This window comes from Eupeodes corollae, chromosome 3, assembly GCF_945859685.1.
Source record: "Eupeodes corollae chromosome 3, idEupCoro1.1, whole genome shotgun sequence".
In the NCBI taxonomy this organism is placed as follows: Eukaryota; Metazoa; Arthropoda; class Insecta; order Diptera; family Syrphidae; genus Eupeodes; species Eupeodes corollae.
The window spans coordinates 114507064-114526702 of NC_079149.1; the positions used below are offsets into that span (position 1 = coordinate 114507064).

At 27.5% G+C, this 19639-nt stretch overlaps 1 protein-coding gene across 18 annotated transcripts in view; it reads left to right on the plus strand.

Annotated features, from left to right (window-relative positions):
• Nucleotides 1-19091, plus strand: part of LOC129951491 (GTPase-activating protein skywalker) — a 130642-nt gene extending 111551 nt beyond the window's left edge. For 10 of the 18 annotated variants that reach the window (XM_056063660.1, XM_056063659.1, XM_056063670.1 and 7 more), the window contains 9 exons: nt 2008-2212; nt 7778-7902; nt 7967-8295; nt 9240-9408; nt 10443-10472; nt 11594-11680; nt 14303-14461; nt 14524-14744; nt 16230-19091. In XM_056063660.1, coding sequence (XP_055919635.1) covers nt 2008-2212; nt 7778-7902; nt 7967-8295; nt 9240-9408; nt 10443-10472; nt 11594-11680; nt 14303-14461; nt 14524-14744; nt 16230-16371 — 1467 coding nt within the window. In that variant the 3' untranslated portion in view covers nt 16372-19091. Of the gene's footprint in view, nt 1-2007; nt 2213-7777; nt 7903-7966; nt 8296-9239; nt 9409-10442; nt 10473-11593; nt 11681-13038; nt 13108-14302; nt 14462-14523; nt 14745-16229 lie in introns of all 18 variants that reach the window. The other 8 variants (XM_056063669.1, XM_056063672.1, XM_056063671.1 and 5 more) reach the window with 4 other exon arrangements.
• The last annotated feature ends 548 nt before the right edge of the window (nt 19092-19639 follow it).

Genomic DNA, 19639 nt, shown 5'->3' on the forward strand with positions numbered 1-19639 from the left:
TTGATATTAAAAAAACTAGGGCTCTATACGAGAAACCAATGAGTATGTATTTATTTCATTGTAAAGAGAAAAGTTTAATAAGCCCAAAAACCTAAGTCTTTGACATATACTGAGTAACGTCGTTTGTTTAGTTTTGAAGTCCAAAGTTTTACAAAAACATACCTGGTCAAGACTTCGAGTTATTTCTTTCCATTTTTAGTAATGGCGTGGTTTTAACTTGTGAAATGTCAAAAGAAATGAAACTTTTTTGAAAAAAAAACTATGCTGATGATTGAATACCAGGTCTGCGATGCATCAAATTTTGTATTTGATTTTAAAAAAATCATTTTATTTCGAAAGATATAATGTCTAATTTGGAGTTCAATTTTTCAAGTTTTCAGTGTTTTTGGGCTCATCGGCGTTGACTAGTGACTTCACATATACCCCCAACAATAGACAACCGGCTGCTTCTTTGAAGCCTATTCATGAACATTAAAGGTGACATTACGTGCGTTTTGTTCGCATTTCAAATATAGTAAAGTGAGAAATTCCCAACAAAACGATCCGCAGTGGCCAGATTATTGTATTTTAAAATTGGTACAACTGAAAGAAGATCCGTCAAAATAATAATAAAAAACTTCAAAAAGGGGGTTTGTTCGTAGACTACTACATTAACATGTGTTGTTGAAGCGAGCTTGAAAATCGCCTCAATTCTTTATATACCTGAATCGAGTTGAGTTCTAAACTGAGATAAACTTGTTTTGGAAACATAGCAAAACATAAATATCTTTTCTATTGTTTTTCTTGCAAAATAAGCCCAGTTAGTCCATTTTCACTAACAAAACTAAATAATATCAACAGTAATAGATTCGTTTTTTCCGCAATGAAAAACACACATGAACACAGCCATCGAGATACAAATGCAATATCAATCGTACCAACATTTGAGAACGAAATCACTTAAGATCCATTCGAGGCTCGTATAAATGTCAAAAACCTATCCATAGTGAGATTCTACTCTAACTTTTATCGTTAGTTATTTTTGTTATTCGTGTAAAATCCTACTTTACTATGGATAGATTTCCCAACAAAACACGGGTATTAGCTGTTACCAAACCTCAATCTTGGTAGGAGAAAATGGCTGCTAGTTAATACAGTGTTACCAAATAAAAGTTCTATACCTCTAAAAAACAAAAAAAAATGTACGCGGAATTTAATTTTTTACTTGTGTTTGTATTCAAAGCTCCTATCTTAAGGACAGTCAAATAAGTTGTGTATAAAAAAATGAAGTATATGAATTAGTTAAGCTTGGAAATCTTGTATTTTTTTTTTAACTAGTCAGATCACTTTAGTGGGTAAAATTTCTTTAAATTATATACCTCAATGAAAATAACTTTCAGCCAAAGTTAGTTTATCGCATATACACAACTTGTGGCCTGTTTAAATAAATTGAATTATAAATTTTATTATTCCGATAAAGTCATCCCATGCATATAATATATAACACCTCGTATAATTTCAAGTGTTTAATCTTATTTAATGAGACAGTTTGACGTCAAGTTTTTTTTTTGTCGCTCAATTTAATCTTAAATTTAGATTCAGATTTGAAACGAAATATTTTTGAATTTTTCTGATGCGTATGTTTGTTTTTGCAGACATTTTTGTTTTTAGCAAAAAATACAATAGTTATAAATTTTGGCAATATTTGTTTTGGGAACTTCTGTTCAAATAAGAGAAAAGTAGGTGTGTCAGAAGAAATAATTAGAAACAAATATTTACTCATTCTAGACAATGGAACTAATCGAAGCACGAAAATATGTAGAAGAAAAAAAAATCAGTTTTTAGAAAATTTAGCTTCGTTCAAAATACTGCGTCATTATTAAAACTTTAGTTTTGAAGCAACTTATTTTTATTTAAAAATTACATTATACCGTTTATAAATAAGATCCATTCCGATTTTAAAATTTTTGAAATTTTGAAAAAAGCAATTTACTAATCATTTTAAATTTGTTTTATTTTTTGTTTTAGGTATTTGGTACAACAGAACTCTCAGAGAAACCAATAATGCTCCCAGCGTTTGTCGATTCCGCCCACTGTTTGCCATACCATCTCACTCGAACTGGACGTGCAGTGGCAGATCGAATTGTAAATGTTCTAGGATATGATTGTCCTGATATAACATTCAGTCCAGTATTGTATCCCATTACATCAATTCTATTGCATTTTATGTCTGGTAAGTCAAAAATGAAATTATTTTTCTATTTCCGCATCTTTAAATATTTATTTAAGCTAATTAGGCTATCAAAGTCTAGAAATCTGTTTTAAAACAATGACACAAAGAAAATCAAATTAAACAAATAAAACGTGACAGTTATTTTCTTATCTCCAGCCTAAACAAAAAATCTTAAAAATAAATTTACCACCATATAATTTATGTATTGAAAAAAGAATTTGAATATTATTTTGATTATTCTATTTTACCTGAAAAAGATTGAGTTAAAAAAAAAAAAGATGAAAGAAAAGACAAACAAACAGTAATAATTTGTGTTTGCATTTTAATTTATTTTTAATTCACTTTAAAATTGCGGATCTATAAATTAAAAAATACAAAAAAAATCGTGATAAGTGAGAGAGCTAGATTATGAATTTATTGTCAATTTGCTTAAGATTTTGTTTGTTCTTAAATATATTTGTTCTTGCAATGTGACAACATATACCTTTTTATTATCAGTCTGTAAATATGTCAATGTTAAACATAATTAACTCACATACCCCTAAACCCTCCCTAATCCGTCTCTAATCATCATTTCATCAACCTGAATAATAATTTGTTATTCAAATATTTTTATTTTTCGTTTGTTTTCAAATATTTTTTTGTTATTCCAAAAGCTTTTTTTTGTCATACAAATGTATTAAGTTTATTATGATTTTATAGTAAAAAAAATGTATGTGTATAGGGTTTGATTATGATAAGATAAATCTGATATGTGTTTACTAAATGAACTAAGTTTTTACTTAACAAACACATAGTTTAAATAATTTGTTCATGTTTTTTTGTTTAAAGTTATTTGGATTAAAAAGGGGTGTGGCAGTAACTTCATTAAAAAAAAGAAGCTTTTGGAATTTGTGTAGGCTTACATGTTTTTTGATAAAGGTTCTTATCAAGGGTTTTCAATTCGTATTTTTAGTTGAAATACTTAGCCTTCTGAACCCCCAAAAAATACTAATTTGTTATAAATAGAAGATAAAAGGCATCTGGATAAAAGTTCACAAACATAAACATACAATTTAAATGTCAACTTAAAAATAAAACCAAATGGCATTTCTTGAAGACAGCTCCCTGACTCCCAGTTGAACAATCTAAAGTAACATTAGACTTTTACGACAATCAACTAACCGCCTCCACTGTAAAATGTACAACTGTCACATTAAACAACTTCAGATGACATAAGAAATTTCAATGCAAGGCATGTTTGAAGTCTCTGATTGGCTAGCTGTCAAATATTTCCTATCAATTCCTTCCAGTTAAGCTTGTATGTTCTATGTCAAATAACAATCCAAAATAAAATTCATGGATATTTAGCTAGATTGCAATAATGTAATTCTCTCTATTCAACTGACGGTTTTAAGTTTGAAATCACTGAAATCTTTACCAGTTTGCCATAAGGGGTTTTACTTTAAATAACCCACTACTCGCGGGCAGATGTCTCTTTTGAAGCTGTCATCTTTTGATATTTGACAAGTGAAAACTACGCCATCATTAAGAATTGAACCATATTTGCTTTAAAAACACTTTAAGATCGTTCAAATTCTTAACAAAAATAATGAAAATCCTGCAGTCACACTTCACAGTTCCTGACTGTGTTATTTCTAAAGAGCTATTTATAATATTTTCCACCAAGATCATGTGATTTAACACTTTTAGACTTTAGTTAGACTTTTAATTTAAGTCACGGGAAAAAACGGTCTTCGCCATAGCTTCTTCACCGATTAATAACGTAAAAGATTGAATTCGTCAAGTTTTAGATGACATACAGCAGCAAAAGTACAAATTGATCATGGAATTTTTTTTAAAGGATATAATAATGCAACCGTAGGTAGTGTAGTCATGGCAGCTGTCTGACTGAAGTTTTCCATTGTCATACCATTCTCTTTACTTATTCGCTTCTTTTTTTTCTTATATTAAAACGAAACCTTTATGGACAGCCTGGATTTTTCACATTCAAAATGTCCAATTTTCAATAAATCTGGCTCAATTCAGTCTGCTTTAAACCGTTTGTTGTCTTAAGGTGGGTTGAAGACCACTGTTTGTTGCTTATTTGCATAAACCTGTGATCTCAGAAAGCTCCAAAAGTGAAATTCTCATAGACTGTAAGCTTTACCTACGCGTAATATGACCATGTCCTCAAATCAAACGTAACATAAATACCGTGGGTGTTCATGTACCATGGACCTTTAGCACTCTTCGTTGGCGTTCAAAATCCAAACCAAACATTGACTTTTTGTAGAAGGATACATTAAGCTTCAACTAATTGAATGATATCTACTGTCAAAATTTGAAAGTCCATATTGGACGTCCCATCATTTCTGAAAAAAAATAGTCAAGTTTAAGCTTTCAAATTAAAACTTATAGCTTAAATCTCGCCATCTCAGCAAGGTCTTATAATTTCGAAGATAATGTATTTCCTGAATTTTCTATTTGACTTTTAATTGTCAATCTTATTAAATCCTCTTAAAGACTTATGTTGACCTTGTTTGTTTTATCCTTATACTTTTCTTTGTATCTTTTAGTCACCTCTTAGACAGTAATTGATAAGAATTTATTTTTAAATTAAATTACGGACTTTACGTCGTTCCAAGTGTTATTCTTCTCCAATACAAATTCAGCTCCATTATCGATTCTTTCCCCATAGGTATAGAGTACATCTCACCATCAGGAATTCCTTATCAAAACTTTATTATTGTTTTCATTATTATTCCCGAATCCCATTATTCCAACCTTGTCTGAATTGATTTGGATTTGTCTGGTTCTATTTAGCACTAAGCTGATATTGTCTACTTTAACTTAGTCCCCGAGACTGAACTCAAAATGAAGTTATCGCCTGAGTTATTTTCAGTAAAGTATAGTAAATAAGATTCAATTACGTTATAATTTTTTTTATTTCGTTGCTTTTTCTTTTCGTCTTTATTTATTTATTTTTTTGTTGTTCCTGTGTATAAATTGACTAACCTAATAAATCAACCAGACTATAGCTAGTTACATTATTGTTAATTCACTTATTCTGATTGTAAAGAATGCATTTATATAAAATGATTGTTCCATAATCATCATCTGGAATAATGAGCTTAAACTCTCGGCTTGGACTGAAATGAAAATATTAATAAATAATAAGATTTCTCATATCGGTATTGTCAATTAAGTCAACAACAATTTCTATGCACTGAGAGTTGATCACATAAATATACAATAAATGAACAAAACAAACATTCACAATGTCGTTGAGCTGATGAGCCTTTCTTATCAATTTATACTTGTTTTATTAATTTATTTACACATAATGAAAATATATATAACTATTATTATATATTTCGTTTCTCTCTTTTGATTGTAAACAAGTTGGTTGACATTGTGGCTATCGTTTAATTAAATATTTAAATTAATAATAGACATAGACTATTCTCAAGATGATAGATATTGTGAATCTCTTTTCTTATCAATTCTGATGTTTACACAAATATAGTTCATAAATTTTTAATTTGTAAATAAAAAAAAATATAATGTAAGTTATATTCTACTATTGTTTACGCATCAATCGTAATCGTAAGGCTATAGTTCTGGCTAGACTTTTTTATGAAGGAATATAGAATGATAAGAATACAAAGTAGTCGCTGCTTATTTTCTGTCTTATTCCACTTAGAAGTCATAGAGCTTGATTTTATTTATTATGCAGCCTTACGACGTCAATTTATCCTTTTTCGAGAGTCCCAAAATGCCCTTCTTTAAAGCTAATGATTTTCCAATAAAAATTTTTCAAAAAAACGGAATTTAAACAAAAAAAGAAGTTTTTGAGAGAATTAAAAGGATGTCCTTTTCATTGGAAAGAGTAAACTCTTAGATTTTCAGCTTCTTAACGTAGGTAGGTAGGTAGGCGAAAATAGACCTTATTCCTGAAAATCTGGTTCATATTGATACAATTCAAGGACTCAATAAGTGAAAATACAAAGTTGTAAAAGCTGAAAATTAAAAACTTTAAAACCATGTTATTTATGCAAAATGCGGTCTAATGTTGTTTGAAGCACACTATTGACTGTTTCGACTTTTCACATAACTAACTTATCCTAAGAGCTCCATTTTTTCCTCCAGTTCCACTTTTGCGGCCGAGAGCTCCATTTTTTCCTCCAGTTGCACTTTGGTGGCCGAGAAGATGCTTCCAGATGACCCAAAAGTGGTTTAGTCATACGAACTGTGAACACAAAATGTTCACCATTTTTGTAGTGTTTCTTTATTAAAACGAGTATAGTTTCACTTTAAGTTATGACGCAGTTTTTATTTCATACCTGTCAAAATATGACATCTACAAAAGTGACAGCTGCCAAATAACTGGCTGTTTAGTGTTAATAGTGAACGTACGAATTGGTCTTCAATATCGCAAAACTTAAATCCCCTTGACTATTTTCTGTGGCTATATGTGGAGTCGCTAGTTAACACCGATAAGCCCAAAACAATTGAGCACTTGTACGCCTAAAAATGTTTTATTGGACCTCCAGGCTGGACTACGTCCGAGCCAGCGTAACTATCATTATGCCACAAGGTTTCGTTTTAAAAAAAGTACATTTCATGTCAATTTACAAAAATATACTCTTTGTTTTATTCCATTTCAAAGTTCTATACTTAAAAAAACGCCCTATATGATATAACTTAAATGCATTAGCTTCAAAAGCTTTTGTGTCTTATTTTAAATAATTTTGACTGCTATTAAACTACTCTACGAAAAATAACAATTAATACGAAAACCTCTGATTCTATTTCACATCAACAAACATTTTAAGAGTCTACAATATGTTATAATAAAATTAAGCTAAGACTTAGATCATCTAAATATAAAAATTAAACCACAAAATCACGATCTATTTGAATGATGATGTGTGACAAAATGATGGGACATTTGATGTGTGTTTTTATTGAATAATTATAGTCTTTGTGAAATATATATTAAGTTAATATTATTATTTAAATTTAATTTTACTACAGAAGATCATGCAATCAAAAACGACACGAATTTAACACTCAAAAAACATTACTTAACCAACAAAATGGATAAATTATATTCTAGAAATATATAGTAGTTTAAAAAAGTATTAAATAAGTCGTAAATTCTTATAGCTGAAACTGTCAGCTTTCAGTCACATGATTTCCTAATAATGAGATTAAATGCCTAAATTGCATCATATGAACATTCAAATTGTTTCAAACAATTGAAAGTGATTTGCCTAATCCAATGAAGTACCTTAATTTCTTGTTTCCAATCAATTTCCTGTGTCTCATTAGAGTAAGAAACCACTCACTCCTTCCACAATATAAGTCATTAGCTCCTCCTAAATTCAATTATCTGTTTTGAAGGATTTGTAACTTCTGCAGTTATTAAATTAGGTTTTAATTTAAATAAATCTATAAACATACTATTTACATTCTGCGTGGCGGTACAATATTTAAATTTCCCAAAATAAACTACATTTAGTCAAAATCATTAATTTATTTTTAACTAATTTGTTTATTTATATTTTCTCGTTTGTTTAGAGGAAGAAGCCTATCACTGTCTTGCAAGTTTAGTTGCATGCAAAGAAAAGGTGTTCATCAATCAGACAAAACTACTACACGAAGTCACTTGGAAAACAGTGATGCAAATTGCCAAAAAACATGCAGTAAGTTTTAAAAATAAATTATAACATACTATTTCTAATAATAATATTTTTTTTTTATTTTTAGAAAACCTCCGTCTCTTATTTGCAACGAATATGCCCTGGTCAAAAATTAGAAAGAGTTTTCATGGACTGGTGCTGGTGGATATTAGCTGGTTTACCATTTCAGCATTTAGTACGTGTTATGGACTGTTTTTTTCATGAGGGTATCAAGGTATTCTATCGTATCTCTCTGGTCATACTCAATTTATTCCAAAAGGAATGCACTTCGAACAATGAATGGAGTCCAGATAATATTAAGAATGACATTGGTAATGCGCTTATAAAATTTTGCAAAAAATTACCAGTTTCACCAGCGAAGCTGTTACAATCAGCGTTTAGTATTAGGGGGCTAAGGTTTGTTTTTTACATTTGTTTTTAGTCTCATAATATTCATAACTGAAGTACACCATTTATATGAATATTTAAGCTTTAATTACTTTTAAAATGTGTATCACTGTAGAAAAATATGCAAACCAAATATTTGTTTCTTAATTTTGAGTTAAAACTTATTCCAATATTTTTAAAATCTATTCGGATAAAGGTCTTCTGAATGTCAGATTCAAATTGAGTCCAACTGAAGACTTTTTTGGGCTGAAAATTTTTTCAGCTAGTAGAGTCCAACTGAAGACTTTTTTGGGCTGAACATTTTTTCAGCCAGTAGTATCTCTAATTCGATAGTATGAACATCCTTATGGAGGATGTCATTAGATAGGTTAAGGGTCCTAAAAGGATTTATATGCTTCCCGAACTGAACGTTAATTTTAACCAAGGCATTTAGCTATTTTTTCTGATGCCATTCATTTCAAACTTGGAACTAGGCTTCACTTACCTTTTCAGAAAGCACCAATACTAAATTTATGTCCAAAACTAGCACGAACTTAAAGTTTCTCAAATAATTTCCAATTTGTCAAGGAACTCCTTAACACAAAACTTTAATAAGCCCCAAGTATTGAATAAAAAAACATATTAAGTTCATATTTTGACATAAGCCCAGTTTATTTGGTAATAAGGCAGATTTGTCTAGACTAACTTTCCAAAAAAGTTAAGGGGCTTTTTGACGCTCCGATCAGAAACTTTCTACTTTCTCCTTAAGTGGAATGTATTAATTTAAAAAACAATAGACATTTTAAATTATTTTAAGAAACTTATATTTTTAAAGAAGTCCTTAGACAAATCTGTACATATATACTTCATGATGATTTTGTATAAATATATGCATATAAATAGTGTACTTACTTTTTGCTATTGCTATATTTTTCAAAAATCCATTCTAAATATATCTTTTATTTATCTTCTAGTTCCACATATATATCTAGGATATTTATTAAGACTGAAATGTTACTAAAAAGTAGATCAGTTCTAAGCGGTTCAAAGCAATTAGTTCGATCGCGTTCCAGTGATAATTTACCAACGAGTCAATCGCAAGTCAACATTCAAATGATGTCACATACATTGACCATACGAGAGGTAATCTATAAATACTATTTTCTTATTTATCTATTCTTATTTATATTAATAATAATAATCTTAATCTTAATTAAAGTAAAGTACAAAAGTAATATTTTGAACAACAAAAAAAAAAGAAAGCAGACACATAATAATAGATTAAATTTAACTTTAAGGAGAGAAGGACAAGATTTAGAAATATATATGTATTTTTTTTTTTTTGAAAATTAAATAAATATCTAAACTATTTTGCTTTATATGTTTTTCAATAAGTACAGAGGTTTACAAATTTATATGTTAAGAGCTACAATTACTTTCTTTAATAATTGTCATTTTGATATATTAACTTTTTTCTTTTAAGCTTTGAATCTGTGATTTATGTCTCTTTTTAAGAGATGCACTTTGAAATTCCTAAATGCGTACAAAATTCATTCACAGGTCATCTTTGTTAAAAATGTTCATTCATTTTTTTTTTAATGTCAATTAATTGAGTAAATCCTTAAAGTAAAGAATTTCCTCTCAAGTATGCATAACTTTAAGTGCTTTTGCACTAATTCAAGCTTCATGTAAATTTTTGTTTTTTCTTTAAAATGTTTAATAATTTAAATAAATTGATACAAATTATATGAGCTTTCTGCTTAAGTACAGAGCTTAATTTTATGTTGAGACCGATTCCAGTTTTGTTTCAAATTATTTCTCTTCTTTTTTTGATAAATTCTAAAGTCAAATCAAAAATTTAAGTTTTTTAAATTTTTAGTTTTTTTGATCAAATAGCTTTTGTAAAATTTTTAAACAGATTCAATACATTATTTACGTGTATCTGCGATATTTCAAATAATTATTTAATCTCATTAAATAGTTCTAAGCTATCTAAATCTTAGAATTTATTATTTTAAACGAAAAAGTAATAGAAGCTCTAACATCATTCTTACGTATCCTTCCATAGTTTATTTTTTACTTTAAAAATAATTAGTTTTAAGTTAAATTTCACCTATCTTTAAAACCAACCAAAAAAACATTCATTCATATTTTGAAATGTGTCAATAACATTCCAGAGGGTGCATTCCGAGACCTGTCGCAATCTGGTATGGGGCTTAATACATTTTAAATTTTCTAGCTCTTTTTCTCTATTTGCTGTTTGGTTTTATTTTATTTTCTCGTTGTTATAAGTTTTAATGAAAGTGAATTCTTATAATTTATATTTTTTTTTAATTTGTTTTCTTTTACTTTTGTTCTGATAATAATTTAATTTTTAATTTGAAATGTTTGTTTTTATGAGAATGTCTCATGCAAGCCGCAAAATTGTTGTTTCATTATTTTTTTCATAAACAGCTAATTACAAAAAAAATAATAATATAATTATGCTGAGAAATAATAACATGTGTTATGCAAAATTAAAAAAGGGCTTTTCTTTCGTTGTTGTTTTTTTTATTGGCAATTATAGCGAATTTCATTGATTATATCATTATATTTTAGGTAGAATGTTTTATAAATAAAAAGAAACAAAAAAATACTAAATTTTAAATTCGATATGTACAATTGTTAATAAAAATACGTTCTCCCTAAAAGACTGACAGTTGACTTCGAATTGATTTAAATTTCGAATCACCTGTCAACTTGAGAGAATCGAAAAAAGAAAAATATTTATAAATATATATTATTTGGAAAATGAAAGTTAAGACGTTTGTGTCTTGTTTTTTTTTTTAATTTTTTTCTTTTTTTCTCATCTTGCTGCATTCTGTTACTACTACTACCACTACTACTACCACTACTACTACTACTACTGCTGCTACCGCCGCTGATTGCTCGTATTTAAATTATAAATATTTATATATGTTGACTTCGTTGAACACTAACTTAACTCAAAATAAAATTTGCAAAATGAATATTATTTACGTTACTTGTTTGACACTTTGTTGTTAAATATCAAATTCAACATCAATTCAACTCAACTCTAAAAATTGTTAATTTGTTAAACACAACCCACCACGTTTTTTAATGTGTTTATCAATGCATTTTGGTTATTCCCATTGATGTTTTTCCTTTTTGATTTTGTATTTTTACAAACCCTTCATACCCCCAACACCCAAATCCCTTCGCAATAACAATTTTCAATGTGACATTATGAATCATGTCAAAATAATATTTAAACAATAAAACAAATCAAATTAATAACACAAAAAAAAACAAAAAACAATTAAATAAGGGCGAACAATCTCCTGGGCATAGGGTTCTCGCTATGGGCGTTTATCCTGTTCAGTCGTTAAAGAGTCGAATAGCCAGTGGTGAAGATGTAAGTGTACTGTTTTAAAAGAATGTTCATCAGTATCAATTTATTGATAGTTACGTGATTTAAATATCTATCTATCTCTTGTATATCTCGCACCAATTTTGTTTTTTATTCTTGGATAATTTTAAAATTCAATTTTCTTAAGGAATAAACAAATCCTTTTTCGTTTATTTGTTGTTGTTGTAAATTTTGATTTCGATTTTTAATGAGCATTTCCTACAAATAATATCATAAATATTGTGTTTTTTAAAGTAGTTGAGTCATAGATTTTTTGATCTCTTACAACACTCAAACAAGATTTACACACGGACACGCATAATAAAATATTTTAGTTTTTTTTTATAAACATTAACTTTTTATTTAATTAAAGACATTTTTTTCGGACAGTTTTCACTAAAAGTGAATAAAGTGTTTAAAAATATAGTTTTTATTTTCATCTGTGGAATGTATTCCTATAATACTCTTTGGGTCTTCCAATGAATAAATTTTTGAAGAGAAATCAATGAATGTTTATTTCATTCTTTATTTCATTTATCAACCAAAATACGACGTACTTTGCTTATGATCTGAACTATAAGAACCTGAGACTTAATAGAAAATACGGTGTAATATGATTTGTGTAATGCCTAATTTTTAGGAACTACGAGGAATCAAAACATTGAAACATCTTATTAGAATATTCTTTCTTTCTTTCAACAAATGTAGTTATCCTTGGATTAAATAAAATCAATTTTATAATAGGCACTAAAAAGAAAAGATGAAATCTTGTCTTATAAGGGAGTTTACCGGATTTAAGTACGAAAAGCAGTTTCATGTAAAATTTGAGTACAATATTTTCGAGAATTCAAACTTTTTTTTTTTTCTTTTACAATATTTAGAAAATACTGTTTTGGAATAAACCATTTATATAGCTTCAAAAGTTTGAATAATAATGAGATTTTACAGGGTCCTTTATGAAAGCCGATTGGACTGTTAGGATGCGTTATAAATTTGAAGGGAAAAGGCTTCTTATCAATTTTCTTAACATAGAATTGAAGAATAAAAGAAAGGATTCATTTCTGAAGAAAGGTTATCCAATATCCACTGAATTCCAATACCCTTGTATTAATTTAGAAGACCTTTACAAAACAAAAAAAATAAAATTTTAAATTACTTGTACATTTTTTAAAGACTTGAATGCGTTTGTTTTATAAGCATTAACAAAAATTGGCTTAAAAAATAATCCCTGCTAAAAAATTTGGATTGAATTTTGAAGTGTTTTGATTTTAACTTAATAATTTAAAAAACAAAATCGAAATACTTCTTTTTTTTATAAATAAAAATAAAACAAAAACTTTCCAAACTTTATTTCAAAATCAAAGAATTTTTTGACTCGAGATGATCCTCAGACCGTACACTGGAAACGACTTACGAAAGATTCACATTTAATGGTAAAAAATAATAATATAGAGATAAAATTTTAAATTTAAGGACAAATTAATAAAATTTGCATAATAGTAATAATAATATTATTTATATGAATAAACAAGAATAATTCTTGAAAAATAATATTTAATAATTAGTAGTGCTAGATCGCTAATCGCATGTTGAGATGGTCCTTTTTATTTAAGGATATTCTCATTATATTTAATTTACTTGAAACAAATAATTTTGAGTTTTTTAAATTAAGAAATAACCAAACTCGTAGGATAATACTGTAGTTTTATTTGGCTGAATACAAAAATATTATATAAATTTAAAAATATAATATAAAAAACTTATTTTGTATTATCTTCGACTTATTTAGAATTTTATTTTAATAAGTCCCTCCATTATAAAGGGTTCCTTAGTTAGTTGGAACTCTGACAACGTTGGCAACTTACACTATGAACGCACCCTTGAACCAGTAACTCAACTGTCAAAATATTCTTTAAAAAAAAAAAACAGTTTTTTCATCAGGGCTGTGGTGTTACTTAACTTCTATTTCAGTATATCTATTTCCCGTTTTCGAAAAAAAATATCTTTCAGCCTTATGAAATTATTTGACTTTTTTATTAATGTCGAACAAATGCCAAGTCCTTATTGGTAAACCCCATATTATAATTTAATAAATATTCAATTTAATTTAAGTTTTAGTTTAAAAATTTTGAACTTTGCTACAAATACGCCATTGGCGTATCAAAAACTTAAAAAACAACTAAAAACAAAAACATTTTTCTTTATATAAAATTATCACTATATGACCAAGTATTTTACACTCAATTATCCCTTAATTTCTTTTTGTATTCCTAACACATTCCTCTTGTCGTTAAGCTTATCATTACACAATATTTATTTATGTAGTTTTCAGTCATTGATAGTTTTATTTATTTATTAAATATAATATTTTATTGAACCTACATAATTATAATAAAATGTATGAGTTCTGCTTTGATATTGTTTTGTCAGTTATATTGTTTTTTTTTATAAATCATTATTCTTAATAATAACTACTATTTTTTAATTTCCAATGATTTTCCGATTTGAAAAATAATTTTTAAATGTCGTGTTTTTTTACTAAGTTTTGTTTTTGGAACAATTTTTTTTTAATAATAATTTTTAATAATTCTTTGTGACTAATAACGTGATATTATTATTTGTGGATAGCTCTTTACACTCTGGTCATGGCTGCCAGTTAGGATAACAATGTACCAACCCGTACTGCTGTATACAACTGAAGAGCATGGTTGCTCATTGACAACATTTTATGTTCGGGTGGAGCAACATGAACCGACTTTAATGATGATCAAAACGTGCAATAATGAGGTAATTATTTTTTCTTTTTGATACTAATAAAATAATTTACTTAATTGTTTTCTTTTTTTAAGGTTTTTGGGGCCTATTGCTCATCAAGATGGTTTGAGCGTAATGTCAAAGATGACAAAGGCCAAAGGCAGGCCTACTTTGGAACAGGTGAAACTTTTCTATTTTCTCTTTATCCAGAAAGAGCAAAATATCCTTGGGTTGGTATTGAAGGTGATAAGGGATTGGGACATTCATCGGAACTTTTTATGGCGGCTGATGCTAAAATGATCACGATTGGTGGAGGGTAAGTTAATTAAGGTGATATTTGTAGTGTTTAACTTTAAGCTTAATAAATAAGAGTGTCTTTTTCTACTTGCGACATTTAGAAACTATATGTCCTTCGTAAAAATTCAAACTTTCCATAAAAGAAATCTTTTTTTTTTGGCCCAAAAGTGTACCCTGAAATATTTTTAAATTTTATACAGGCGGCCCCGTAAAAGGTAGTCCAAACTGAGTATGATCATTGATGTATGTAATATAGAGTCCGCCATCTAAATTTTGTTTAACTAGTGCTTATTTCGTGAATGGTTACACTTATCTCACGTCTGTTTTGACAGATAATAATTAGTTTTATCTTCCGCTGAACGAATATGATTGTTTATGCGCTTGAACAACGCTTAGAGAAGATGCCTATTTTGCCAAAAAAATCATCTTTTCAGATGAAGCTCATTTTGATCTTGGCGGGTATGTAAACAAGCAAAAATATCGCATTTATGTTTGGTGCGGATTTTAGTCCAGAGGCACAATTAGGGCATTTTTCTTCGAAAATGAGTAAGGAGCGGCCGTTACAATTAATGGCGATCGTTATCGGGCCATGTTGAACTAATTTTTGTTCACAAAAGTAGAAGGAGGATATTGGCAAAATTTTGGTTTCAACAGGACAGCGGCCGGCGACACTACTTGCTACACAGCCGAAACTACAATCGATGTTTTTATAGCATTTTCAAAAAAAAAAGTTATTTGGCTGGCTCTTTATATTATATTGAGTTTTTTTTATCCCGAATCACCTACTTTTAGTCAGCTTTTCACTTACTCTCTCTAGGTAGTAATGGCGTAATTTTAATTTAAACTCAAGTGTTCGCCCTATATATTTTTTGTTGACTATTATCAACCAACTAATACCATATAATCTCTAAGACCGCTTACTGATTCACAAACCAAACAATGCTTTATTAAATGATTTAGTGGTCCTGAATTTGAATTTAGTCTTATAATTTTTCCACAAACTAAAATCGGTTTTCTTAAGCTTAGAGTTCTTAACAAGAAATTATTATTATTATCACTTATTTGCCATAAATTCTCATAAGTTGGGAGATGACTTATGACTTAGTCTTTATTTTAATGAAGTTTTTAAAAACTTCAAATGTTATGATTTTATAGTTTTTAAACGTGCTGATTTTCATTCCGAATCCTAATTCAAAATATCTAAAAAATTACAACATTTTTCCGTTTCCAATTTATTATTATCCAATTATAATTTTTCAATATATTTTAAAAATTTGATGTTGAAGCCTTTTTTAGACTCAGATTCGGTACAAAAACAAAAACTACTTTCAAGAAACCGTTTTAGCATACAAAGTTCAGGGTTTCTTTGAGGTTAATGTTCGATAAACGAAAAGATTTTTCGAAAATTGTATGAAATACTGAAACTAAAAAATATGCCCCTATTTTTTTGGGGTAAGAACATTTGCACGTTTTTAATATTTGTTCATTTTTATTCTCATTGCAGTGAAGGCCAAGCTATTTGGATGGATGAAAATATTCGTTTTGGCAAAACAGACAGTTGTAAAACTTTCAACAATCCACCATTGTGTCCAACGGGTGATTTTGAAATACGAGTTCTTGAAGTTTATGGTTTTGTCGGTGCTTAAAAAGTTAAAAAAAAAGAAAATAACATTCAAACAAAAGCAGCTCATAAATACATTATTTTATGAATGAAGCAAAAGAGCAAATCAAAAAATATCACTCCTCTGAAACAAAGCGAGTTGGATTTTTTACTACACAAAAAAAAAGAAGCAAAATGCAAAAATAAGAAGAAAAATTCCCAGCATTTGATTGTTTATTTTTTCTTAAACTTTGTTTGTGTTTTTTTTTGGGAATAACGAATTATTTTTTAATTAAAAATTAAAATAAATAAAATCATTATTGCATTAAATTGAAACAAGTAAACAATTTTTGTCACATAACATAAAATATACAAATTCTATATACAAAACAAACACAAAAATTAAAAAAAAACATATATATATATATAAACATAAAAAAACATTTAATCTAGTAAAGTAAATGTTATTTAATGTGGAAAAATCAATATAATACTATAATGTTTGCGCGCATAAATGTATATTGTTTGTTTCTAGTTTGTTTTTGCTATATACGAAATGTTAATTTTTAATGTAATGTTGTAAAATGTAACGCATGCTAATTATGCATACAAAAACAGAATAAGTGTTTGGAGTATAATAAGGGAAAAACAACAAACCAACAATGGACTGATTATTTTTTTTGTTTTTAATTCCTAATTAATTACTTTTAATTATTATAATTTTTTTTCTTGTTTATTTAATATAATTCTTGTTGAAATTTTTTTGTTTATAATTTTAGTTTGTTGTTGTTATCGAAATAAATTTATACAAAAGAAAAATATGATAAAACAAAACGAATTATATTTTTAATGTAAATCTTGCGTTGTTAAATTATTTCTTACTTTTTACCTCTTATATACAAAAAAAAAGAAACAATAATATATTTTATGCATATTTTGTTTGTTTATATTTTTTTTTTTATAATTAGTAAAAATATGCAAGAGTAAAAACTATAATATTGGCCCAATTTTGTGGAGCTTTATTTTCCAGACAACAAAATAAATATTTTCTGTATTATAAATTATGATATGTTCGGTAATTGTTGTTACTGTGTGAATTTTATGGATAGTAGTTTTTTTTGTAATTATTGAAAAGAATAGTAATATGAATTTTTGTGTTTGCACTTCTGCGATAGGGTCAACTTTATAAGCTGATCAAATAGTTATTATATTGTGAGATTTATCGGCCGTCCATAAGTTTTATTAAGCTTCTTCTTTTAAGAGAGATTTTTATTTTAAACAAATAATAAAATCCTTAAACATTTACAGATGTTAAAAAGATATTATAGAGTCACAAAACGTCAAAAATGTTTAAAATAAACTTGCTATTATATATTATGTTCTCGATTTAATTATCGGATGTTTCAGAATAAGAAACGAACTCGAAAAAAATGTTTAAAGTTATATCAAATTTATTTTGATCAAATATTTACAAAAAGTTCAATTTGAAAACGTGGCATAATTTTTATATGTAGGCAATATGTGTTTAAGGTTGTTAACCTTGTTTCTTAAACGGCAGAACACCATTTATAAGGTATTACAATTTCTGTCGAGTTTTTAAGAATGCACAAAAAAGTGCTTCAAAGAGAAAAAAGGCACAGTCAGTTTATTTTTTGTATGATTTTTCTTTGATCTGTAAAAGAGTCTGTACACAAAGCGTTTTGGTTAAACTTTTCGGCAAAAAAAAAGGTATTATTAAAATATAAAATTTTATTTTTAAGACTCAAGGCGTTCGATTTGTCAATTTCGTGTTAGCACCTCCTATTAAAAGATATGAAGCTGATAAATTGTGGTATGGTCTTGTTTCTAGCGAGTCCTAATCTCACAGAAAAACAAACACAAGAATGGCCGATATAAAAACGCTTCAGTCAAAATATCTCACAAATTAATAAAACAATGGTTATATTTTTCAGTAGTAGATTTTTGTTTTTAATTATTATTATTAATAAACAAAAAACAACAATCTTTTAAACCAAAATTACTGTTAAATCTTTTTATTCTATATTTGTTAAAGTTAAAATTCTTGTTTGTATATTGATAAATATAGTCTATTCTAGGTTAAAAATAAAAAATAGTTTGTATAATGTTACTACTCTGAAAAATAAAATATTTAAAAACAAAAAACCGAAACTATATATAGGAAAACAAAGTAAACCTCCGTGAATATTTAAAATAATAATTAAAACATCAACGATATATATACATATATAAATATAAACAATATATTATAACATTTAGCTATAGAAATTATATAATATTTAAAAAATAAGAAAAGTGGCTTTGTTATTATAATTTCCGTTATATTTGTAAATAATTTAATATTTTTTTTTATTTTTATCATTTTTCAAATGTGTATCAAAAAACACATTCACATTCAATATACCTACAAAAAATATATAATTTATGCATCGCGGAGGTCTTTATCAGTATTTATATATTTGTGTTAAAAAAATTCTCTTTTCTTTTATATAAAAATGTATTTTTATTACTTTTATTATTATTTGTATTAACAAAAAAGAAAATTATAATTGTGAAAATAATATTTTGTAAATAAATTTAAAAAGAAAATGTTTTAAAAATGTATTAAATATAAAGATCAAAACACATATATACATATATAAAATAATAATTGAATATTATCGAAGAACTATGTACCAAGAACCTTTTATTAAAAGTTATTAAAAAAAAACATGTGCGTTAAACATAACAATAAAAATAATTTATGCATGCTTTTCTCTTTTAATTACATGAACTTTGGATCTGACGATGGCTTGCATACTTGTTAAAGTAAGTTTTATCGATTTTTAGTGCGTCATTTGGCAATAAGATGGTTGTCGTTAGTTCTATGGAAGTTAATATGTATAAAATCAAATGTACGCAGGTGATGAGTTCCGCCTCGGTAGTTCAAATATACACAAGATAGCAAATAAGGTGCATCAATTTCACCATTAATAAGTTGATGAAAAAATACTAAGTCATTATTACAAGCCTTTGATGGAAAGATTGCATTTAAAGAAGTAGAATACGATGTTCATAGGGAGGCAGATCATAAGGATCATCCCAAGGAAGACCCTTTAGGGCAAAGACAATGAAATTATGTTGAATTGATTCAATACTTTTTCTATGAATTTCGTAATAGGGAGTCCATACCTGCGAAGCATATTCAAGATGAAAACGGACATTATACAAAGAAAGAGTAACATAGGGATCATTGAACTCCTTTGCCCAGCGTTAGAACTAATGTGATAAGTAAACTCTAAGTTGGAACAGAAATG